The sequence below is a fragment of the Lissotriton vulgaris genome, unplaced genomic scaffold (genome assembly GCF_964263255.1).
Source record: "Lissotriton vulgaris unplaced genomic scaffold, aLisVul1.2 SCAFFOLD_899, whole genome shotgun sequence".
NCBI classification, from domain to species: domain Eukaryota; kingdom Metazoa; phylum Chordata; class Amphibia; order Caudata; family Salamandridae; genus Lissotriton; species Lissotriton vulgaris.
The window spans coordinates 554,888-580,570 of NW_028243076.1; the positions used below are offsets into that span (position 1 = coordinate 554,888).

At 48.5% G+C, this 25,683-nt stretch overlaps 1 protein-coding gene across 1 annotated transcript in view; it reads right to left on the reverse strand.

Moving 5' to 3' along the window:
• The window catches only part of LOC147668713 (N-acetylneuraminylgalactosylglucosyl-glucoside beta-1,4-N- acetylgalactosaminyltransferase 2-like), a 528,736-nt gene that overhangs the window by 450,007 nt on the left and 53,046 nt on the right, over positions 1-25,683 (reverse strand). Inside the window, exon 2 of the mRNA XM_086948488.1 lies at positions 15,404-15,595. Within this exon, the coding sequence (XP_086804614.1) occupies positions 15,404-15,594 (191 nt within the window). The 5' untranslated portion in view covers position 15,595. The remainder of the gene's footprint in view (positions 1-15,403; positions 15,596-25,683) is intronic.

A 25,683-nucleotide genomic window follows, 5' to 3' on the forward strand; every position in this document is an offset into this window, starting at 1 on the left:
ACTGAGGTTGTGCTTTTAGGTAACGAGACAGAAATCTTGGTATAATTATTGATAGCAGGCTCTCCTTTGCCAACCAGATCACTGCTTTGACATCCTACATTTTTTTCATCTTAAGAAGAATCAGAAACTTTTTCTTTTCCATTTATTCCGTATATTTATTCATATCATTCAAATTGTAAGCTATTGTATTATTAACTTTATTGTACTTATGATGACATTTTCTCAAAATGTCAATAAAAAAATGATAACACAAAAAAGAAAAATCTGAAAGATTTTGGCATTTATAGCAGAAAACTTTGAAAGACAGGTCATATTGGCCTTGGTATTGGCTAGATTAGACTATTTGTCCGTCACTCAAAACACTTTATTTGATTACTTAAAATCATAAAAGACAATATAAAAACATTTCATATCATATATATACAATCAATAATTACAGTCATTATGCAATATACAATGAGGGCCCATGATTACATTTTTTTTTAAACAGATAAAAATCAGACAGGGATATTGTGGGCGGCTAATCTTTTAGTATTATTCCGAACAGAAGCCACCAGAAAGCTAGAAACATAAAAAATGTTGCGAGTACTACTTAACATCTGAAGATAAGTAAGAGCGGACCTGACTTGTAAAAAACCCGCCTCTCTTAAGATGGGTACTAAGAATTTTTTCCGAATGTCCGAGTAGTACTCACAAAACATAACAAAGTGCATCGTGTCTTGTATAGAAAAATGATCACAACTGCATTGGTTAGAATTTTCAGGTTTGCCCCAAGTAGGGAAAACGCCAAGGGTTAAATGAATTAGGTTAAATCGAAATCTGATTAAAAGCTGGCGATGAAAAGGCCTAGTTACAATTTTTAAATAAGGCTCAAGTGAGGGGGTAGTTAATAACACATACTTGGCTTTTACACATGGTTTCTTTAACTCCTGCTCCTCACGTAACAATGTTAGCATATTTAAAAAACTAGTCTTTGTCCAGCTTACATCCTCCATTTTAATACAATCCGGCGATGTGTAAATCTCGGGGCGCCCGAGTTTTGTAAACATTGATCTGATGTACACAAGCCAGGGGACCCTGTTAGCCTTATCCATAGATACACATTCACCTATAATCAGATGGTTCAATGTAATTTCTTGATTTAACCAAGTCTTTATCCAGCAGATCAGTTGGGCAACTTTCAACTGATCCGTGACATATCCTAACCATAGTTCCGTATGTAATGAAAAGGTTGGGGTGGACTGGGGTACTGCCAGAAGAGATCTTTAAAACTTGTTTTCCACAACTTGGATCTTCTCCTGGGATGTATACCCCCATAGAGAGGCGCCATACGTGGCTATAGCCAAGCATTTAGATTTATAAATTTTCAGGAGTGCCTCCATCGGTCTTGCCCCCAGCCGCTTAACAAAACCCATGAGTGCTGAGGTAGACCTGGCTACAGCATTACTTTTAAGCTTCTGTTGAGGTCCCCAGGTACCTCTTTCGTCGAAGAGGACCCCAAGATATGTAAAAACAGGCACCTTAGTTACCGCAGCACCATTACAAAAAAAGGATTTTAGCTTCAAATTCCTACAGCGTTTACCAACCACCACGACATGTGACTTTTTACTATTCACTTTCAGGTCCAGAGACCCCATAAAATGTCCAAAGGAGTCCAACAGCCCCTGGAGACCAAGGCCAGTGTGGGCCAATAGAACAGCGTCATCCGCGTATAGGAGAACCGGGATTACTGAATCTCCTATACGCGGTACATCTAGGGAGGCCCCCCCCTAGGGACTTCTCAAGGGCATTGATATATAAAGTAAAATGGAGGGGGCCAGGATACATCCCTGCCCGATGCCCCTCTTCGAACTAAAGTGACTGGTGCACCTACCATCCGGTGTAACCCTGACTGACGCTAAAAGACCTTGATGTAAGACAGCTAAAAAATTAACCAAAGGTGGGTCAATGCCAATATCCAACAGGATTGACCAAAGTTTTAAACGATTAACCAGATCAAAGGCTGAGGAAAGGTCTATAAAACCCATATAAAGAGACCCTCGTTTGGCCAATGTATATTTGCTTATCAGGAGCTGTAGATTCAGGCATTGATCTAGGGTGCTTCTCTTCTCCCTGACGCCATATTGAAGGCTAGAGAGGACCCCTCTGCTATCTAACCAATCCCTAAGTTTATACAAGATGACTCTACCCCGGATTTTTACAGCTGAGTCTATCAAAGAGATTGGTCTATAGCAGGAAGGGTCCCCTCTCTGCCCCTTTTTAAAAAACGGGATTATAATGGAAGTAGCCCATGATCCAGGGAGCCCATTTAAACTTGAGGCATTATAAACATTAGTTAGAATCTTGGCCCAGAATTTAGAAAAGTTGCCATATAGGTCCGCTGGGACCTCGTCCGGGCCTGGTGCTTTGTTTTTCGACATTTCCAGGATTGCTCTTTCTACCTCAACCACTTCAAAAGTTAGGGGAGGCGAGCACTGTTTGAAAATATTGTCATCTTCCAGGGAAGCAAGGCCCTCATTACCATAAATCTCACTAAATTGTGAGAGCCATTGATCATCTGGGATGACACAATCCAGGGTTGAATTCTCTTGCCCCGAGAAAAAAGGATGGGTAATAGTTGCCCAAAATGTACTACTATCCCGTAGAACTTCAATTGATAGAAGATTGTTCCACGCCTCATCTTTATTTCTTGTTTACGTTTGGCAATAGCCAATTTGTATGTCTTCCTCAAGCTGGCAACAGAATCCCTATCTCTCGGTCTTTTCTTCAGGGCTTGAAGAAAGCACCAAGGGCTTTGGAACAGCTACTATCAAACCATCTTTGTGACTGGATAGGTCTTTCTTTTTTTTTAGCCTTTAAGTCATTTGCAATCTGGCTACATATGGAGACATAGGCGCCAATAATCTCCGCACTAGGGGCAGAACTATCTAAACATATGGCCAATTTTGCATCAGCCTTAATAAAAAAATCCTCAAGAAAGAGTTCAGAGACCACCCTCGACCATTTAAGCCTCCTGCCTTGATCTTTTGTGGTTAGGTGACTAGTCTCCACAGTCACACTATCCCTAGAACCAATAGCTTCTCCTAAATCCATCTCTAGAATAACCGGGTTATGGTCACTAAACACAGAGGGTACCACTTCATAGGATATGACCCTAGATAACACATCAGAAGATAGGAAAATATAGTCAATAACAGTACCTGAATCTTTACCTTTAAATATGGGGACCCTCTCCTCCCCCTCACTAGTGCCTGCCTCAAAAAGATTCATGATATCTGAGAGGTCCTCTAGGGCCTCTCCCTGCCTGCTGTGTTCAAAGTGTGGAACTACAGAGCCTGGTGGCCCTTGGTGATCATCTAAATGGCAGTACCGTCTACATGGGTGAATATTAAAATCGCCCATAATGATAATATCGAATGTAGTAGTGTTGTGTTTTATTTTATAATCTGACAAAATACAGTCCAGGGAGCCCAGATATTGGTTAATAAGCTCGCTCTCTCTGGCATTATAAAAATTAATTAATAAAATATTAGACAGATTTGGGATAGCCCACTCAAGAATTAGGATGTTACTAGAACCTGACTCCAGCATTTTCAGGGAAACTTTCAGCTTTAGAGAAATAAGGAGAATTTAACCTCCTTTCGGTCTACTCATTGACCCTGGTGTGGCAGGAACAACAACACTTGTATAGCCATCCAGGCTAAAATACTTAGATGCGTCCCACGTGTCCTGAAGGGCAATAATATCATGTTGTTTTACAAAATCCAGCCAGATATCATCACTTCTCTTGGATCTGGTTCCTGCAACATTCCAACTTAAGATTTTACATGTTGCTGCGTGAATTAACTCCATGGGTTGTTCCACTAAGTGCTGGGCAGTGTCTTGTAGTCAATCATTATCCTCCAAATTTGACAGAGCGGAAAAATGGTTTGTTAGGGCTATGTCAGAGTCTTGTTGTTTTAAGAAGTTACAAGTTGGTTGTGGGACTACTTCAACTCTCTCCAATCTCTGGGGGGGCCCCCCTACTGTTTTGCGCTGGCGAATATCATGCTAGTGATTAGAAACCAGCATAGGCCTCTTCTGGCTAGACAATGGTGGATATATGGCATGAGCCTTTGTATGTGCAACTACTGGAGGGTAAAAATAACCCAATGGTATTGGTCTAATACCAGAGTTATCTATCTCTGAGGCATCCCAAAACAATCCATCTGCCACATTGCGTCAGTTAAAATTGACTACCACACAGTCCCCCTCAATATTCTTAGTGCGGCGTCCAACCCAACCAACCCTTCTGGCCATGATGATAGTAGGGGATATGTCTAGACCTCCGCTACTAAGTTCCGTACACCAGTTTCTAGACTTCTTTAGGAGATCCACACCGCCATTTAGGGGAGGAACCCCTGTGAGTACAGCCACCAAAGGAAGTTCCAAGGTAATACCGCATAAATTCCAAGGTAATACCGCATAAATTCACAGTCTTTTTACTAGAGAAGGGGGTCCTAACATGTTTCTCACTACCTATGTCGATAGTTCCTACCCCTTGATTGTTACATAAAGGTGAGCTCCCGTTAGCTTGTTGGGGGATTTTACCAATAGCATCCAATCTCCCATTTATAGATGTACTAACGGGATAATCCTGAGATACGGTTAAATTGGTGCTGCCATAGTGACCCTTCATATCCCTAGATTTAGCTATATGGTCTTACTGGGCCTGTCTGACCAAATCTTGCTGCCCTCTATACTCTTTTATGACCAGATCTATATGTTCACATTTTTTTAACAAACCAGCAACACAAGTATTAAGAGTGTCTACAATGTCCTTGGCTATGCCAACTAGAACTGGCTACAGCCGTGAATGAAACATCTCTTCCACCAGGTCAGCCAGTTTTTCTGAGGTGTTAGGGTCAGTACATTGTAAGACAGCTGCATGTTTTGGTTGGTTCGTACACTTCTTAATACAGCTGCGTTTCCCCCATTAACACAAACCTCACCCACAGTTACCGCTAAACCACTTTGAATCTCAGTCACTCTCGTGGGATTTGTAATCACGACTACGAGCTCCAAAGGTACGTTAGACACAGGCACAGGCATAATGTCAGTCTCTTCACGTACTGTAGTGGGGGGCCCAAGCCCAATTCATTCTCTCCATTTGCGATCTCTTTTTATCTTGGAACTACAACAATCTGGAATAAGCTTCCGTTATCCATTCGATCTGCCATTTCCCTTCTCAATTTCAGACTTGAGTTGAAAGCCTGGCTGTTCAGCATATCAGACTTTTGGTAAGATATTGGCCTTGTGTCCAGTCATTGGTTAGCGGCAGGACACCGTTTGGTAACAGAGCGCTTTATGAATCTCCGGCATTGACATTGATATCTTCTTCATCTTTCGAAAGCCTACTTCAACCAGAACTAGGGTCTACAGTAAGACCGTTACTGCCAGCAGGAATGGGGTCACATCTCAATCTCTGGGAGAGGGCACCTCCTGTACACAGGATTCTCAGGTTCCAAGTAACAAGGGTGAGAGGATGGAGGACAGGGTTCAATGGACGCCCGGAGGTTCAGGTTTACCCCAGGGATCTTGCTGCAAAATAACAGGCGAACCCAGGATCCCACACTCAAAAACCCCCAGCGCTCGCTGAGGGAGGGATGGGAAGCATCTGGTTCCAGGGAGGAGCCAGGCAGTGATTCCTCATATACATCTAATGCCACATGCTGCTTGGTGCCAGTTCAGATCTATGCAGCAGCCGTGGCCGGCATTCCTCCTGATGCAACACACCCTGAGCAAGAGAGCCTCATCCTGCTGGGATAGCTCCTGCACCCCTCTCCCACTAGGCAGGGTGGACTCCTGCAGGGATAGCTCCTGCACCCCTCTCTCACCAAGCCAGACTGACGCCTCCTGCAACGATTTATTTATTTATTTATTTATAAGATTAATAGAGCGCACTGTTACCAAACGGTGTCCTGGCGCTAGAATGAAAGCTCCCCTTGCCTAGGCCTAAAGCTTAATGTACAAAAAACCATGTTTTCAGACTTTTGCGGAAGGTAATTATATCTGTAATCTGTCTAAGAGCCAAGGGGAGAGCATTCCAAGCCCTAGCTGCCCCCAAGACGAAGCTCCTGCCTCCCCAGCGCGCTCTCCTTATCCGAGGGTCACGATCAGCCCCAGGTTAGCTGACCTAAGATGTCTACCCGGCATGTACCATTGAAAGTGCTGTTTTAGAAACGACGGGCCAAGACCACGAAGTGCCTTGAAAACTATGCACAGGGTTTTAAAAGAGATCCGTTTCCGCACTGGGAGCCGATGCAGCTTCACCAATTCCTGGGACACGGATGCAAACTTTGGTAAGCCTGTAATGAGACGAGCTGCTGCGTTTTGCAAGGCCTGTAATTTGTTAAGAAGCTCCTGTTGGGCACTAAGCAATAGGCTGTTGCAGTAATCAAGGTGAGATAAAACCAGGGCGGTCGCCACTGTTTTCTTGCACCCATCAGGTAAAAGAGGGACGATCTTTCGGATTATTTTCAATGTAAAGTGGATGGATGACGTCATTACATTAACGTGGGGCCTAAAGGTAAGCTTACTGTCGATCAGAACCCCTAGGTTCTTGACCTTCGTGACTGGAATGGGGGCTAAACCTATCCCTTCAGGCCACCAGTTCGGACTCCAAAAGTTATCACTGGAGCCGAAAAGTAAAACTTCGGTTTTAGCCGAGTTTAACTTTAAACAGTTCCTGGCCATCCAATTGCTAACTGCTGACATGCACTCCTGGAATTTACTGGATACACCTTCCTCTCTACCTGGAAGCAGAGATACCACAATCTGCGTATCATCCGCGTAGGATGTAAGCTCAAACCCATATGATCGAATAACTGGGGCCAATGAGGAAACATGAGGGTAGCTCCTGCACCCCTCTCGGCAGACCAGGTGGCTGCTCCTGCAGGGATAGCTCATGCATTCCTCTCTCAGCAGGCTAGACAGACTCATCCTGCGGGGATAGCTCCTGCACCCCTCTCTCACCAGCCCAAACAGATGCCTCCTGCAGGGATAGCTCTCGCACCCCTCTCAGCAGGCCGATTGGACTCCTCCAGCAGGGATAGCTCCTGCACCCCTGTCTCAGGAGCCCAGGTGGACGCCTCCTGGACGGATAGCTCCTACACCCCTCTCTCAGGGGACCAGGTGAACGTCTCCTGCAGGGATAGCTCCTGCACCCCTCTCTCTGGAGACTAGGTGGATGCCTCCTGCAGGAATAGCTCCTGCACCCCTCTCACCAGCCAGGTGGACACCTCCTGCAGGGATAGCTCCTGCACCCCTCTCTCAGCAGACCAAATGGATGCCTCCAGCAGGGATAGCTCTCGCACCCCTCTCAGCAGGCTGATTGGACTCCTCCAGCAGGGATAGCTCCTGCACCCCTGTCTCAGGAGCCCAGGTGGACGCCTCCTGGACGGATAGCTCCTACACCCCTCTCTCAGGGGACCAGGTGAACGTCTCCTGCAGGGATAGCTCCTGCACCCCTCTCTCAGCAGACCAAATGGATGCCTTCAGCAGGGATAGCTCCTGCACCCCTCTGTCAGCAGTTCAAGTAGAACCTCCGGCAGGTATAGCTCCTACACCCCTCTCTCAGGAGCCCAGGTGGACGTATCCTGCAGGGTTAGCTCCTGCACCCCTCTCAGCAGACCAGGTGGACGCCTCCTGCAGGGATAGCTCCTGCACCTCTCTCACCAGGCCAGGTGGACACCTCCTGCAGGGATAGCTCCTGCACCCCTCTCTCAGGAAATCAGGTGGATGCCTCCTGCAGGGATAGCTCCTGAACCGCTCTCTTACCAGGCCTGGTGGACGCCTCCTGCAGGGTTAGCTCCTGCACCCCTCTCTCAAGAGCCCAGGTGGACATGGCCTGCATGGATAGCTCCTGCACCCCTCTCTCAAGAGCCCAGGTGGACATGGCCTGCAGGGATAGCTCCTGCACCCCTCTCTCAAGAGCCCAGGTGGATGCCTCCTGCATGGATAGCTCCTGAACCCCTCCCTCACCAGGTCAGATGGACGCCTCCTGCAGGGTTAGCTCCTGCACCCCTCTCTCAAGAGCCCAGGTGGACACGGCCTGCATGGATAGCTCCTGCACCCCTCTCTCAAGAGCCCAGGTGGACACCTCCTGCATGGATAGCTCCTGCACCCCTCTCTCAAGAGCCCAGGTGGACATGGCCTGCAGGGATAGCTCCTGCACCCCTCTCTCAAGAGCCCAGGTGGATGCCTCCTGCATGGATAGCTCCTGAACCCCTCCCTCACCAGGTCAGATGGACGCCTCCTGCAGGGTTAGCTCCTGCACCCCTCTCACAGGAGCCCAGGTGGACACGGCCTGCATGGATAGCTCCTGCACCCCTCTCTCAGGAGCCCAGGTGGACACGGCCTGCATGGACAGCTCCTGCACCCCTCTCTCAAGAGCCCAGGTGGACACGGCCTGCATGGACAGCTCCTGCACCCCTCTCTCAAGAGCCCAGGTGGACACGGCCTGCATGGACAGCTCCTGCACCCCTCTCTCAGGAGCCCAGGTGGACATGGCCTGCAGGGATAGCTCCTGCACCCCTCTCTCAAGAGCCCTGGTGGACACGGCCTGCATGGATAGCTCTTCACCCCTCTCTCAAGAGCCCAGGTGGACACGGCCTGCATGGATAGCTCCTGCACCCCTCTCTCAAGAGCCCTGGTGGACACGGCCTGCATGGATAGCTCTTCACCCCTCTCTCAAGAGCCCAGGTGGACACGGCCTGCATGGATAGCTCCTGCACCCCTCTCTCAAGAGCCCTGGTGGACACGGCCTGCATGGATAGCTCTTCACCCCTCTCTCAAGAGCCCAGGTGGACACGGCCTGCATGGATAGCTCCTGCACCCCTCTCTCAAGAGCCCAGGTGGACACAGCCTGCAGGGATGGCTCCTGCACCCCTCTCTCAAGAGCCCAGGTGGACACGGCCTGCAGGGATAGCTCCTGCACCCCTCTCTCAAGAGCCCAGGTGGACACGGCCTGCATGGATAGCTCCTGCACCCCTCTCTCAAGAGCCCAGGTGGACATGGCCTTCAGGGATAGCTCCTGCACCCCTCTCTCAGGAGCCCAGGTGGACACGGCCTGCAGGGATAGCTCCTGCACCCCTCGCTCACCAGGCTGGGTGGACTCCTGCAGGGATAGCTCCTGCACCCCTCTCTCAGCAGGCTAGACAGATGCCTCCTTCAGGTATACCTCCTGCACCCCTCTCTCACCAGGTCAGATGGACGCCTCCAGTGGGGACAGCTCCTGCACCCCTCTCTCAAGAGCCCAGGTGGACATGGCCTGCATGGATAGCTCCTGCACCCCTCTCTCAGGAGCCCAGGTGGACATGGCCTGCATGGATAGCTCCTGCACCCCTCTCTCAGGAGCCCAGGTGGACATGGCCTGCAGGGATAGCTCTCAGCAGGGTAGGTAGAATCTGTTTCTATGCACACCCAGGGCTTCCTTCAGAAGATATTGCAGACATCTTCAGGTTGTGTCCCCTCTCCTCTGGGATGTTACCCGTTGAAGGCCCCAGTCCTGGATCTCCCCTATAACCCGCGCGGGGGGGGGGGGGGGTGGGGGGGGGGTAATCTACACTGGTTAGTGAAGGGTCCTGGAAAAATTAGAGTCTGTCTCAGGATCTACCCTGGTCTCAGGTATGGTTTGTGGACACGAGGTCGACCCTCTTCTCCCAGAGCAGACACACTCTGTGAATCAGTTGGTGGTGGGAAGCATCTGTTCAGCAGACAGACATGCACCGCCCAAGCACACAGGAAGCGGAAGGCAACGCCTCCACATGAAGCTTCGGCAGCGCCTAGGAGGGGCGAGGAGGACGGACCTCCCACCCGGAGTAGGGAAGAGGGACAGGCCTCCCTTAGGGCTAAACAGACTCCTGATGGAGATGCATACAAGGTGCCCCACAGGCCACGAGCCGACTCCAGATTATTACTACCACTGATGCCAAGTGGTCCTCACCGTGCACGCGTGAGGGCTGCCCGCGGTGAGCCAGGAGCGGCAGAAACACATTGAAGACTTCCGTTACCTAGCTCAAGGCAGGGATCATGCTTGCAAAACCATGCAAGGGGTGTTAGCATCCCAAAACAACTCTATCCGTTGAGGCATTCTCTCTCTTATCTGGCTTCCTCTCTCACACATTATGTGCTGTCTCCCTCCTGTGTGACTATGCCTTCGAGTGCTAGCTCCCTATCTCTGCAGGGATACAGGGACGCATACCTTTGACCATTCAGCTCTACACAGGCTAAGATGACGGCTGCGTGAGCTGTGCGTTGTTGCTCTCAGACTTCTCCATCTACCGCTGGGGGAAGCTAATGCCCTGCTAACCCGCTAAACCAGATTTGCAACCCCCGTGTGCACAGTACCTCTGCCCGCTGATCTTTCACTGCTTCTGGGGTGCTTTGGGCGGACTCTGGGGGCTTCGGAAATTGACGGAATCTGACCCTCTACGACGGAACTCCGTGAAGCCGCAAGCCGTGAGCTGTGAACTTCGTGTAACCCTGAGCCGAGCAAAGCCGAACGATCCGGCATTTCGGTATCGGAGCTACTGGGGGGAGCTCCTACTTTACAAAACACTCGGCGGTTCTGTGACTTTTGGTTTTCTTTCTGGATACGCGTTGAGGAGACCCTACTGGAGTACTCTACTGAAGCAGCATTTTCGAAGCAAAAGTTTGGATCCTGGGACCCTGTATAGATTCAATATTGGACATTTTTTGGGTGTGACTTTTGGTTCCCTGGATGTTTTTGGTGCCCAGTCTCCGTGGAATTTGGCACTGTGAAGGAACCTGCCAGAACCTGAGACGGAGGTTGGGGGTAGTTGAGCGATTGCATCGCTTTCAGCCGTTTTATTGCGTCGAAGCGCACTGATCACAAGCGCTTTTTAAACTTGCGCTGCATTGGTGTAAGCTGCGTTGATTGCTAGCGCCGGTAATATTCCCCCATCATTGCTGCTTTAATTTAATTTTGTTTTAGCTTGACTGCGCTGATTGCTAGCATGTTAGCATTTCGCCACTCGCTGCCCTTACCTGTCCGTGTTTACGTTCTCTGTGCCCCTTTCTCTCCTTTCATTTCCTACACCTGAGGCGGAAGCCAGGTGTTTTCTGGATCTATCGATTCCTGCTATCGATTGCTGCTGATCCTTCTCGCATTCCTCTGTCCGGTGGCATTGTATTGCGCTACACTACTTCCTGTTCCCATACCTGTACGGCAGACTAAGTGCGACAGGGGCATTGTGGGACGTGTAGGCTTGTAGGCTGCATACACCACCAGCGGCCATCATAGGAGGAGCCAGGCACGCTGGTCGGCGGTCCAGTGGGGCGGGCTTCCTCACTTCCCCTGCTCAGCTATATAATTAGAGGCTTTCTTCTCCGCGCAGCGGACGCGTAATCGGGCGCCTTCATCGCGCCGAAGAGTCGCCTAAGAGAAGCCAGTCCGCGCCCAGCCGTGCCTATAACCAAGTTTTCTGGTAAAATGGCCAGGAATTTAATCACGTATAACTCCATTGCTCTGCATAAGTTAAGAAAGGTCCCTAACCCCAAATGCCTGCACCGCACCCGCCCCTTAGATGCCTCACGTAAGTGCGCATATTGTAATTGGAAACTACCAGAAAAAACCTTAAAGAGAATCCCCACCCGCAGGACATGGAAGATGTTCCTTCTCAATTGTAGATCGCTACCCAAACATCACACCGAGCTGGCCCTTCTAATAGAGGAGTACAACCCTGATGTACTCTTCCTGACGGAGACGTGGCTCCATTTAGAAGCTGATCCAGCCACTGTATGGGCAACCCCACAAGGATACACAATCAAGAGACTCGATCGTAATAAGGGTAGAGGAGGTGGTCTGGCCATCATTTACAGAGAAAGATTTAAATGCCGTCTGACACCTACATCTATACCAGCCTGCGAAAGCCTGTTGTTTTCATTAGAGCTATCTTCTACAGATTCCTTCACGGGTCTCTTGATCTACCGACCACCCGGATCGCCAGGTCAATTTACCTCAAACTTAGCAGACTTAGCTGCTAACTTAGCGATTACATTGGCTAACTTCACCGTCTTGGGTGACTTAAACCTTCATTTAGACGATCAACTTGACTCAGCAGCCAACAGCCTTCGGCTGAGCCTTCGAGCAATTGACTTGATTCAAAAGGGGTTCCTCTCGACACACGTTAAAGGTCACCTCTTGGACCACGTGTTCAGTAATCTTGATGCCCTAAAAACTGAACCCCCTACTCCTCTACCCTGGACGGATCACCACTTGTTAGCCATTAACTGGGTCACTGGGAGCTCCCCCCTGTACAAGAACCTAAAAGACACCTGGGTAGGAAGTGGTCAAAACTTCCCTCCATTAAGTGGGAATCCATGCTAGCGGCATGCGAATTTCCGAGGTCCTCTAACCCTGATATAGCTAGTGCCAATTTTGACAATTGGATTGACAACTCCCTTGATTTAGCTCTTCCGAAGGAAGCTCTTCATTGTATAAAAAGGCAAAAAGTAGCTCCCTGGTACACCCCCAGACTGAGGGATATGAAATTATCATGCCGCAAGGTATGGCTCCTTTCTGTTATTCTGCTGCCTACGAATAGATTTCAATCTGTCTTCCTCTGCTTGTTAGCGCTTCATTAGCCTGCCCTTGTTTGTGCCTTTCTGCCCTCTGCATCACCACATCATCACTCAGCGCTACCCCAGCATCACTCAGCATCACCACATTATCACTCAGCATCACCACATTATCACTCAGCACCACCACATTATCACTCAGCACCACCACAGCACCACCCAGCACCACCACAGCACCACTCAGCACCACCACAACATCACTTAGCAGCACCACATTATCACTCAGCACCACCGCATTATCACTCAGCGCCACCACATTATCACTCAGCACCACCACATTATCACTCAGCACCACCACATTATCACTCAGCAGCACCACCACATTATCACTCTGTACCACCACAGCACCACTCTGCACCACCACAGCACCACTCAGCACCACTACAGCACCACTCAGCACCACCACTGCACCACTCAGCACCACCGCTGCACCACTCTGCACCACCACAGCACCACTCTGCACCACCACAGCACCACTCTGCACACCACAGCACCACCACAGCACCACTCAGCACCACCACAGCATCACTCAGCGCAACCAAAGCATCACTCAGCGCAACCACACATCACTCAGCGCAACCACAGCATCACTCAGCGCAACCACAGCATCACTCAGCGCAACCACAGCATCACTCAGCGCAACCACAGCATCACTCAGCGCAACCACAGCATCACTCAGCGCAAACCACAGCATCACTAAGCGCAACCACAGCATCACTCAGCGCAACCAAAGCATCACTCAGCACAACCACAGCATCACTCAGCATCACTGGTTCAAATATGTTCTCTCAATGTTTCAAGCTTTATTACAAATGTCAAAAAAGATGTTAATATTTCACTTCTGCTCTTGGATTTTCGTCACAATAAAAAACACTGAACATAATCTTCACTAAAGTTATTTACAAAAGTTTAAGCTATTGCCATTATAAATTACAATCACTTTTATTTAAGTAATACTTATTTTAAAAAGTTAAAAGCCATTGTTATTTGTAATATCAATACATCTAAGTCACGTAAATACAAAACATGTTGCATTACAAATGCTATAGGTGTCACATTTGCGAAAGTTATAACTATTGGCATTGTAAATGACAAAGCTATTAATTTAGATATTTTAAAAAACAACACATAAATAAAAAAAAAGTCATTTATAAGACCAATAGCTCAAACTTTCCTAATGCGAGACCTATTTCATTTCCAATGCTTGTTCTACTTTGTCTTCGCTCTTTTTCCCCTCTCTACATTAAATCTACTCTCTACTCTGCCTCTGCCCTTTCTCCCTTCTCTGCACTGTCTCTCATTAGCTTGTGATTTTCATGCCTTTAGGTCTGTTTTTAATGGTTCCTGGTTATGCCTTTCCCGCCTCGCGTCTCCATTTTTTACATTTTCTCTTACTACTTTTCATCACTCCCAAATGCTTCTTCTATTCTCTGTCTTTCTTATGTCTACTTCTGTTTCTCTCCTATTCCTGGTTATTAAGCCCCCATTGGCACTTTCCAGAAGGCTACTCCAAATATTATTGGCTGTTCATAGTTTGCCCACTCCTTTGCTAGTTCCAAGTAAGCATGCATCATTAGCTTGTGAAATATTGCTTTCCAAATATAAGGTCTAAGTAGTAAGGGAGACAATCTCTTGTGTGGTGTGGGTAGAGCAGGGGGTACAGATGGGGTGGAGATGTGGGTTGAGATGGGGGTAGTGATGCAGGTAGAGATGTGAGTAGAGATGGGGTAGAGCAGGGGGTACAGATGGGGTGGAGATGTGGGTTGAGATGGGGGTAGTGATGCAGGTAGAGATGTGAGTAGAGATGGGGTAGAGCAGGGGGTACAGATGGGGTGGAGATGTGGGTTGAGATGGGGGTAGAGATGGGGTAGAGCTGTGAGTAGAGATGGGGTAGAGCTGTGGGTACAGATGGGGTGGAGAAGGGGTAGAGATGGGGTAGAGATGGGGGTAGAGATGCGGGTAGAGATGGGGGTAGAGATGCAGAGAAAGATGTGGGTAGAGATGTGGGTAGAGATGGGGTAGAGATGCAATGAGTGATGCTGGTAGAGATGTGGGTTGTGGTGTGGGTAGACACGGGTAGAGATGTGGATGCAGATGGGGTGGAGATGGGGGTAGAGATGCGGGTAGAGATGGGGTAGAGATGTGGGTGCAGATGGGGTAGAGATGCAAGGAGTGATGCTGGCGGAGATGTGGGTAGTGGTGTGGGTAGAGACGGGTAGAGATGGGGTAGAGATGTGGGTACAGATCGGGTTGAGATGGGGTAGAGATGTGGGTAGAGATGGGGTAGAGATGCAAGGAGTGATGCTGGTAGAGATGTGGGTTGTGGTGTGGGTAGACGGGTAGAGATGGGGTAGAGATGTGGGTGCAGATGGGGTAGAGATGTGGGTACAGATCGGGTAGCGATGTGGGTACAGATGGGATAGAGATATGGGTAGTATGTCACAACATTGACAGAAATCTTGTTTGTTGAAATATAAATCCTATAACATTTATTTTTTTGGCGAACGGCATACCCGTCACTGTTATCGTGGGGTAACTTGTGCGCAGAGATCTCAATTAGCCCCTCAGTTCCTTGCCACTCTAGGCGTGGGGCCAAGGATGGGTGTCTGGATCATCCACGGTCTATGCCAGGGAAGCCTTGGGTGTTTGGTGCTCTCTACAGTTGTACTCAGCACACCTCCCCAGGTGACCCTTCACCTCGCTGCTGGTGAACCCGACTTGTCCACATTTCCTTCATCTTCTAAAGAGAGAGGTCTCTTACCTGATTCCACTGTAGGAGAAGCTGCTCAGATACGTTTCTTCTGGAAGGAGCCTCAGGCTTGATGGGGCCAGCCTCTCCGCAGGCTGGGGGCGGCTTAGGTCCTCATCTTCTGACAGCAACATTTTCCTGCTCATAAAGAGTCCAATTGTAAACAGCACCACAAGTGGTAGTGTCAGACATCGGAGCTTCATGCTGAGGGAAACAGAGAAAAGAAGTTGAGATGCGAACGGCAAAGCCTCATTGGACTTACTCGAGAGAGAGAGCAAAAGCAGGACAGCGAGAAAGAATCCACAAGGAGATGATGGACGGAGCGCTGAAACTTTTCAGATACTCACCCCCAGTCACAGATCTGGGTTGAATCCATCATCATTCTTTAGTTCACTTTGTCAGCTCAGTTCACAACCAGCTTTGGGGGCAGAGTCAGACTGATTTGCATATGGCTGGGTCCAAACTGGAATGGCATGGTGAGCAAAAAAAGATGGATTTAGGCCCAGATCTCTGTACTGGGGTGAATGTATGACAATGTTCTGCATTCTATCCATCAATTGTTTGTTTTGCATTTGTCAGCCCGAGTGAGACGGGTATGCTCAGACGTGGGTCCCGTGCTCTCCATGCCACTGGAGTCAAGCTATCCTGGCTGATGAGGGCTGAACGCCCGAAACCGGTCCTAGGGTGCTTGTTTCCAGTCCAGGGAGGACAGGGCTTGGCAGTCCGGGCAGGACCTTTCCCAATGGGCGCAGCGTCAAGACTGATTTGCATATGGGTGAGTTCAAACTGGAATGGCATGGTGAGCAAAAAACGATGGATTTAGGCACAGATCTCTGTACTGGGGTGAATGTATGACAACGTTCTGCATTCTGTCCACCAGTTGTTCTTTCAGCAAGAAAGAATGACAGGGTATGATAGAAAATGCAAGAGAAGGGGAGATAGTAAGAGAAAGAGAGACATTGTGACAGAGAAACAAACTTAAAGAAGGCGAGAGTGAAAACTCTACAAAGGGAGATATTACCAGAGTTTTAAGCTTCATGCTGCAGGGCACATAACAGGACACCGCCCCTTTACCGCACCATAACTACTACTCCTACCCTGTGCTTCCTCACTCTCTCTTCTTCTCTCTCTCAGCTCCGGGGACTAAGGGGATGGGCAAGTAGCAAATGAGCGTGTGACAATCAAAAGACAGCAGGGGGGAAGGGAGGGGGAAACAGAAGACTATCGAATGGAGGGCATGAACTATCGAAGGAACAGACTGCCGGAACTGCACAGCCGCAATCAGAAGTTTTAATTGCCAAGATAATCGAATTATGTGCCTCCCTACATTTCCCTCCCAACCGACCCCCCCCCCAGCGTTTTTCTTTTCTCAGTGAATTACCTTCCCATGTATATGTTACGCACCATGTAAATATTATTTTCAATAAAAATTTACTGAAATCAAAAGCCTACTACATTAGTGCTCATCCAATAAACAACATCTAGGGGGCAGCATGTACAGGTCAGGAAGGCCCCACTTTGAGTATCACTGTGCCAACCCATGCAGGTGCAGGCATACCCCAGTGCAAGGAGGCCATGTGAATTCTTTCTGTGCATTCAATGCCTGTGCCAGAGGTTTTTTCCTCTGGGCCTCGTGGCTCAGCGGACTAATGCGTCCACTGCAATGGCCTGTGTTTGACCTCAGGGTCACAGGTTCAATCCCCAGTGGGTCCGCTCAACCTTTCATCCATCAGAAGTCAATAAAATGAGTTCTATTGAGTTGGGTAACAATAAACATCTGCTATTCAGCACCAAGATGCCTTTGGGTGATTGTGCGTTTTAAAAATACATATGATCAGTTATGTTATTCCTCAAGATTACGCTGCAAGGCCTCATCAGAGTAACTGAAAAGAGAGACAGACAGGGAGAAAGAAGATGAAGGAAGGAACAGAGAAAGAAAGACAGCGACAGAAAAAAGAGAAAAAAGAGTACAGACGAAGACACATAGGGCCCAATTCACAGAACTAACTTAAGACAAAATCCAAAACTTACTACTTTTGGTATTCACAGAAGTTAGGATTTTGTCTTAAGTTTGTCTTAAGACAGACTTAAGACAAAATCCTAACTTAAGTCTGTCTTAAGTCTGTCTTAAGACAAACTTAAGACAAAATCCTAACTTCTGTGAATACCAAAAGTAGTAAGTTTAGGATTTTGTCTTAAGTTAGCTCTGTGAATCGGGCCCAGAGTGAAAGACAGAGAAGCGTAAATAGCGAATAAGAGACACAGGGCCGTATGTATCAAGATATCGTTTAGCGATTTCTAAATAGCGATTTTTTGCGAATCGCTATTTAGAAATCGCAAAACGGTATGTATGTACAAAATCGCTATTTTTTAACGATTCCTTATCATTCTTTATTTGCAAATTCGCAATTTGCGAAATCGCAAATAAAGAATGATTTCCAATGCATTCCTATGGGCCAGGAGGCCCATAGGAATGATGGTGCAATAATTCTCAAATTGCGAATTCGCAATTTGCTAATCGCAATTTGAGAATTATTACAAGGGTGCAGGGGTGTCTTAAAGACACCCTGCTTCACCCCTCAAATCTACATGTGTGCGCATGTGGCACACATACATGCCCTATGGGCATGTATGTGTGTCACATACCACCCTCACGAATGCCAAATAGGGCATTATTATGAGAAATCGCAAATTACCACCAACTACAAGTTGGTGGTAAATTGTGATTCCTTAACACAAATTCGCACCTCAAAAATGTATCATACATATCATTTAAGGAATTTCGGCCTTTGCGATTCAAAAACGGCTTCATACATATGGCCCACAGTGAGCAAAAGAGCATGAGAGAAACTCACGGAGGGAGATAGGACAGATATATAGATGGATCGATGGATTGATGGATCAATAGATACAGTGTCAGAGCTCTGTTTAAGTGCAGGCTTCAGGGGACTTTTTTACTTGATCATTGATTTCCTCTTCAAATGAAAGACAAAACAAGCTTTGCAGGAGGTAGGTAAACTACATAGTATGGTGTCATTCTCATATAAATCTTATTTGGTTGTAATATGACCATAAGAGAGCATAAAATAGAAAACATACACTTCATAAAACTGTAAAAATAAATAGGCATAAATTGTTATAACACCATAAAATGTTTAAAAGATAAAATTGTATTGGCAATGCATTACATTGAGAATCCTCGTGTACAACATCCGGGTTAATCAGGTCACATCGCCTTGATCTCAAAGCTGCACGTAAAAGCACGAGGCAGCAATGTCCCTTCGACAGGAGCTGAAAATACATAGGCACCAGGCGGGCTTGTGAGAAATTATGGACTTTCAATAATGGGAGAAGAAACCGCTTCCTGGGCACGCTAAAATATTTACAAAGCCGCACAAAATGTAGGGGATCCTGTGGAGACATATTGTCGCAGTCACAGGGCTCAGGAGACCATCCACTGGAAGAGGCCAAAAGATGGTGCAGCAAAGTAAACCTGACTCTCACCACCACAACTCTGTCCCTCTTACAGGTAAAAGAGACAGACATGGCTCCGCACCGTCTACAGTTGTTAATAACATCTGCCCCCTTGCCATGGGTTTCACCAACTCTGTGTCTACGTTGCAGTGCGACAGGTACAGAAAAACAAGTCCCTCCCCTTTTTAAGCTCCAGGTGGCACAGGGAATGATGGTTCTGAAATATGTCAGCCCTGCCCATGGTAGTAATCATGGGCAATCCAAGGGAGTATCTGTGCATGATCAAGGGTCAAGAGTCAGACAGGATCATGACACAAAGCTCCTCATGAACAGAAAAGGCCAGGGCTTTGCGGGACCTGCAGAATGCATCTTCAAATGTGTTTTCTGCCAGCTGGAACTTATCAACTGTTATATAACCCCATTCCTCACGGCTGTATAGAGCCTTGGAAACGCACTTAGCCTGGTAAAGCTTTACCGAGTGTTCGGTGATCATGAGCCCAACTCCGTGCAGAACTAGATACTGCCCTCCAGACCTTGACCAGACCTTGACCAGATCACATCTACTCCCCTCGACCAGGGGTTTCCAACTCATGTTACCATCAAATAGCACCCCGAGATAGGAAAACGTTGGAACTTTTGCTGCGGGGCGACTCCCCACCTTAGAGGTTTTGGAACTGGTGGACGAGGGCCAACATCCATAACATGGCACTGGAATGGACCACCTCCTTCCTCTCCGGCAGAACCCAGAGCATCCGCCTCCCCCCGTTCCATTTCGAAGCCTCCGAGATCATCTACGGCATACCCCAAGGATCCTCTGTCAGCCCGACACTGATCAACAATTTACATGGCCCCGCTCGGACAGGTCGCCCGAGAGCACCACCTCAACATAATCTCCTACGCCAACGACACTCAACTGATCCTCTGCCTCACCAAGGACTCCATCACCGCCAAAGCCAACCTCCTTGAAGGAATGAAGGCCGTTGCCGACTGGATGAAGATCAGCCGTCTGAAGCTGAACTCGGACAAGACTGAGGTCCTCATCCTCGGCTTCAACCCGTCAGCCTGGGACGACTCCTGGTGGCCAACGGCACTGAGGGCAGCCCCGACCCCCACCAACCACGCACGCAACCTGGGAATCCCCCTCGACTCAACACTTCAATGACCAAGTAAGTCAACGCCATCTCCTCCTCCTGCTTCAACACCCTCCGCATGCTCCGCAAGATCTACAGATGGATCCCGACAGATACAAGAAACACAGTCACCCAGACCCTCGTCAGCAGCAGACTCGACTACGGAAACGCCCTCTACGCGGTAGCCCCGACCAAGCTCATCAATCGACTACAACGTATCCAAAACGCCTCGGCACGACTGATCCTCGATGTACCACGACACAGCCACATCACCCCCCCACCTGAGAACCCTGCACTGGCTCCCCGTCAACAAGAGGATATCCTTCAAGCTCCTCATCCACGCACACAAGGCACTCCACAAGACCGGCCCAGCCTACCTCAACAGGTGGCTCTCACTTCTACACCCCCAACCGCCAGCTACGCTCCGCTGACCTCTCACTCACCACTGTGCCGCGCATCTGAAGAACAACCACCAGCTGGAGATCCTTCTCCCACCTCGCCACCAAGACATGGAACACCCTCCCACTGAGCCTACGACAGACCCAAGACCTGCTGACCTTCAGGAGGCTACTCAAGACCTGGCTGTTCAATCAGGCGCGGCCCCCACCTCCCCTCAGCACCTTGAGACCCTCGCGGGTATGTAGTGCGCTTAACAAATGACTGATTGGACATATGATTTGCGAAGTTGAACAGAAGTCATACTAACTTTCATCTGCTTCTGTTTATTGGTCATTGCAGCACTAATATTTTATATGAGAATCACATTGGATCAATAAACATTGAAACCGTCCCTCTGTGTATTCCTTTTGTATTTCTCTGAGAATAAGAGAGCACGAGTGAATGGGCAAAAGAGTTCTAGATCTGTTACCCTGATTCCTGGGGGATCAGAGCTGTCATGTTCAGTGTGAGAAGTTGGCCTGATATATGATGCTCACTAGTTCTAGTGATCACCTTGTATCAGTCCAAACAACCCTTATGGTGATTGGTTGTAAGTCAACCTTATAGACCAGCTATCCTAATGGTAGCATGGAGAGAGCAGTCTTAGGCTAAACTCTTTTGGCATGTGAAGCCAGCTGTTTTACCACATATAACCCCTTGAATACCAGATGAAAGGACACCACACAGGTAGGTATGAAAATAAACAAGATATTTATTAACTAACATACACCTCTGAACTCTTTATGAGGTCAGAGGGCTAAGCACATGACAAGACTCTTAAGAAAAATATGTTAAGTTGCACAAATTACAATGGTGCCCTAGGGGCACGACAAACCATATACTAAGTAAATTGTATAAGGAAATCGATTGAAGGAATGGAGCTGTCCAGAGGCTGTAGGATCGCTGGGAATACACTATCCTGACCTGAGGTAAGTAATAGGAGGCCCACGGGACGCGTGTGCAGAGTGTGAACTCACACGCGAGATGCGTAACAATGTCAATGGACAGTACAAATTACGAAAAGGTAAGTATTAGACAGTTCCGACTAGCTAGGACTTAAACAACTGGAAATCTGGACACTAGGAGAGTCAATCTACCCTTGAGCACCGAAATGCTCTTGTTACCTCACCCACGGGCTGCGGGTGCATAGGTGTCAAAGTGTGTCGGGTTTCCGTGTTGAAGTCTATGGAGCCTGGAAGAAAAGATGCTGCAGGTGGCCAGAACGAAGATGTCCGGAGTGACCCAAGGGTGGATCGAGGAAGATGAAGACCTGAAAGCAGAGGGGACAATGTTCACAGTCACTAGCCAGTGACTGGAGTGGAACCAGGAAGGAACCAGATGCTGTCGTCGCGATCAGGTGAAGAGTGGACGCTTGGCAGACCCTGATGCAGCGGTCGGGGACCAGGGTTCAATTCCCCGCCTCGGCGGGTCTTGCGCTCAAAATTCCACGGACCTGATAATTCTCGCCTCGGTGCCTATTCCAATCATGGAGTCCCACTCTGCAACTCTGGGCAATAACTTGCTTAATCTCCACAACGGCCCCCACAACGCTAAGGATGCCTGGCTTTAACCCTGGGGGTGCCCAGGAGTGGACGCCTCACAGGGAAAGCCAGGACGGGTTCCACAGCGGTATTCGTACAAGCGCCTTGAGACCCTTGCGGGTGAGTAGTGCGCTATACAAGTATCAATTTACATTTTACTCTGCAGCCACGTGGACCAGGTGGTGTCTTCGACGACCAGGATGGAAGCACGAGCTGTCCCACGCAGGCTCTCGCTGTCGGCGGTGTTGGATCCGGATTCGGCATCAACAGGCCTTGGCAAAGGCAACCCACGCGGTGAGTGGAAAAGGCATCTGGTGCGGACCAGGAGGGTCCGGGGTGCTTCTCCTTTGCAGGGAAGCAGGGGCCAGTCTGGAGCAACCAGACCAGTGGTGTGGATTTCAAGGATTGTCGTCTAGGAGGCCACTAGCCAGCCGGCAAGTGACCAGACAACGCGTCAAGCAGCAATCAAGCAAAAGGGCCCCACGCAGATCTCGTGGATGCTGGAGGGCTGATCTTCTGTGCAGGAGCTGCTCGGGGCTGGGGCTTCAAAATCCCCAAAGCACTTCGTCGAGGATGCCTCTGAAGTCGTGCTGGAAGCGAAGTGCTGTTTCTCCAAGATGGCCGGTCCCACGTGTCTCGTCGCACCCACGGATCTCAGCTGTGCTGCAGATGTAGGTAGAGGTCGGAGAGGTCTGGAAGTCCGGGTCTCGTCGGGCTCTGAAGTCTGGATCCACTAGGGAAGACGACAAAGTGAACCTCTAGGACGCTTGATGGTGCCTGCAGATGCAGGGTGGACACTCCTTGCCCACAAGGGAGATTTCTTCAGTCTTCTGTGGAGCAGAACGTCAAAGTCCAGAATTTCTTCTTGTAGAGTTTCAAATCAGGATAATCTAAATTTGGAATGGGACCAGCTCCTACCTTTATTCTCCTAAAGTGGGCTGTACTATGACTAGGTCCCTCCTATGGGTGGGACCAGGAAGGGGGGTGGTTGCACCCCTATCCTTTGTCCCGTTTCGCGCCAGAGCTGGGGCTGGAGTGCCCCAGCAACTGGTTTGAACCGGTGTATGCACAGGGCCCCTTGTGTGCCCCAGGCATGTCTCATTCCTTTCAGGCCTGTCCTACCTAATACACAAAATCCTGTCTGGGGTGGTGCTAGCACCTCCCAAGGCAGGAAACCCTTTGTCCAAGCCTCCCTCGCTGGAAGGACTCCCAGCAGCAGGAGGCCAGACTTGTGTCTGTGGTGGCAGCATCCATTTTGTGATGCTGAGGCTCGAGTTAACTTTATCCGGGGTTCACAGTTACATACATGTCGTGTCCCTCTATAAGGGTGGAATGCTACCCCCGTTGCCAGAACTGGCAAGGGGGTAGTATTCCAATTCGTATGACACCTTACTCGACATGTTTTGATAATGCTATGCCAAAGTTAGCAATAACCGCGAGGTTATAATGCACTTAAGAGTATATGGTATAGCGTTATCATGGAAACAGCTAAAGGACTTGGTTCCGAAAGCTGCAGACAGGCTCAGCTCATGCCAGAGCACTATCTCACATAATTCCAAGCACTCTGCCTGCAGGATTGTTAAGGCTTGCCATAGGAGTGACTTATAGGAGTATATGTGTCCATTTTAGGTTTAGATATCGGTATACTATATCTAAAGCAAAGGGTGATTACACCACCTTGCCCCAGCTGATTGATCAGCCAGTTTTGTCAGATTTGGATGGCCAGCCAGGGGTGGCATAATACATGCTGCAGCCCCTGGTAGGCCTTGGGTGCACTTATGCCCTGGGTACCTAAGGTACACTGTACAAGGACTTACAGGAGTGACCCAATACCAATTAGTTATGTACCTAAGGTACATGGAGTCCATTTTAACAGAGAGAGCAGGAAGCCTGTGGTCCTGAATAGCAGGATCCCAGGCCAACTCTGTCGAAAACCAGCAAAACACTAGGCAAAAAGTTGGGGGTAACCATAGTCAGATATCCACCTTCCTACATTCAGTGGTTGCCAGAACCATTTGCTACTCGCCTAGGTTTAGAGGTGCTCATGGTGACATTGTGAGCTAGCTTGCCTATAGGACAACATATCCAGAGGGGGTGCATAGAAACAATCTGGCACCATCCTGATGGTTATACTGCCCACAAATGCGCAATTCCTATTTTTATAGTTTGCCTGAGTAGTTCAATTGGGCCTTCATGGAGAACTCTACTAACCTCCAAATCTGAGTCATCTGTGGTGGTAGGGAAAATCCTCTGCAGCTGAGTAGGTAACCCCTATGTATTGGCTGTAATCTGTTGAAGCTTAAACTTTTAAAGGATTTCCTTCCCACTGTGTATACCCACTCTGTAATTTATCTCCTTTCAAGTCTGGAGACGAAGGTGCCCAGCCTTCAAACATTGCAGAGAATTGCAGACATTTGGTTACTCTGAATCTATTACATCATGGTCTCTCAGCCAGGGTTGGAGATGTTACCTGCGTGGGTGAGGCACACAAATCATTTACGACAGAGGTGTTCTATTCTTAGATTACAATCCTGGCTGCAGACAACATCAGACAATTATTTCACACCTACACTGGGGATGAAATACTGGACGTATACACTCCTTATGAGACAATAGAAGTTCATTTCCCTTACAAAGAACACATAAATTGGTTTAAAGGTGCCCTCCCACACAACAAAAAACATTAGACTAGGTTCGCTCAGCGATAACAGAGGGGCATGGCCAGTCTTAGCCGGATATACATCGCACTCTAATGTTGATAGTTTACCAGAAGCAGAGGTGCGAACACCACATAAAGACTTAGCAACAATATACAGGAGGCTTCCACAGTTCGTTATGTGAACATGGACACTTACTCCAGAGCGAGCTGCTCAAGTTGCACAATTGGCTACTATGTGCATCAGCCCACAAACGCTAAATACAGTCATGGGAAAAGTTCCCATTGAACTAGAGGAGGTTCCATTCTGGACTACTCAAAAAACAAGTCAGCCATTGCAGAGCTTCCCCAAACAGGCCCGCAGGAAAACCCCAGAATATTAACTATCTGCTTGCTGATGGGGAGGGCTGCCCCTGTGGAAGACTGCACCACCTGGGGCGCAGTCTTTGCTGCAATATATACCAGAAGGCACAGCACCCCTTCGTTGGATGGTTTGCCAGAAGTGCTGAAACAGCTTCAGAATGAGTACGGGGCAGCACCTGCCTGGGACTAAGGGATGAAACTGATGGGCAATTTTGCCTCAGTATTCACCATTATGTTAAGTAACATAAAAGGAGGCAGCAGCATTGGCTGTTCGTCAGCGCATACAGGATTTGATTCCGGCACAACAGGAGCACCAATTAGCTAAAATGATCGAAGACACCCGTGCTATGCTAGGGAGAGATAGTTTGGGAGCCAAACCTGGTTCTGAAAAGGATAAGTATAAGCAAACACCGACTCTTCAACGAAGAAGTGGGGCAATAAACAAAAGAATAAAGACAAGCCAAAATCACGGGGTGGGTCTCCTAACAGGAAGCCACTGAAAAACAACATAATCCCCAAAACCATGTTAATATTTGACCGCCTGACAGATGTCAGGATACTGATACACGTTTGTCTTGTTCCATTCAATATTCGGGCCGGGGAGGAGCTGAGTAGGTGCGTCGTTGGAACTGGACGATATGGGAAATGCCCAAACGTCCGTTCCCCCTCCCTGCGGGTTCCATGAAGCAC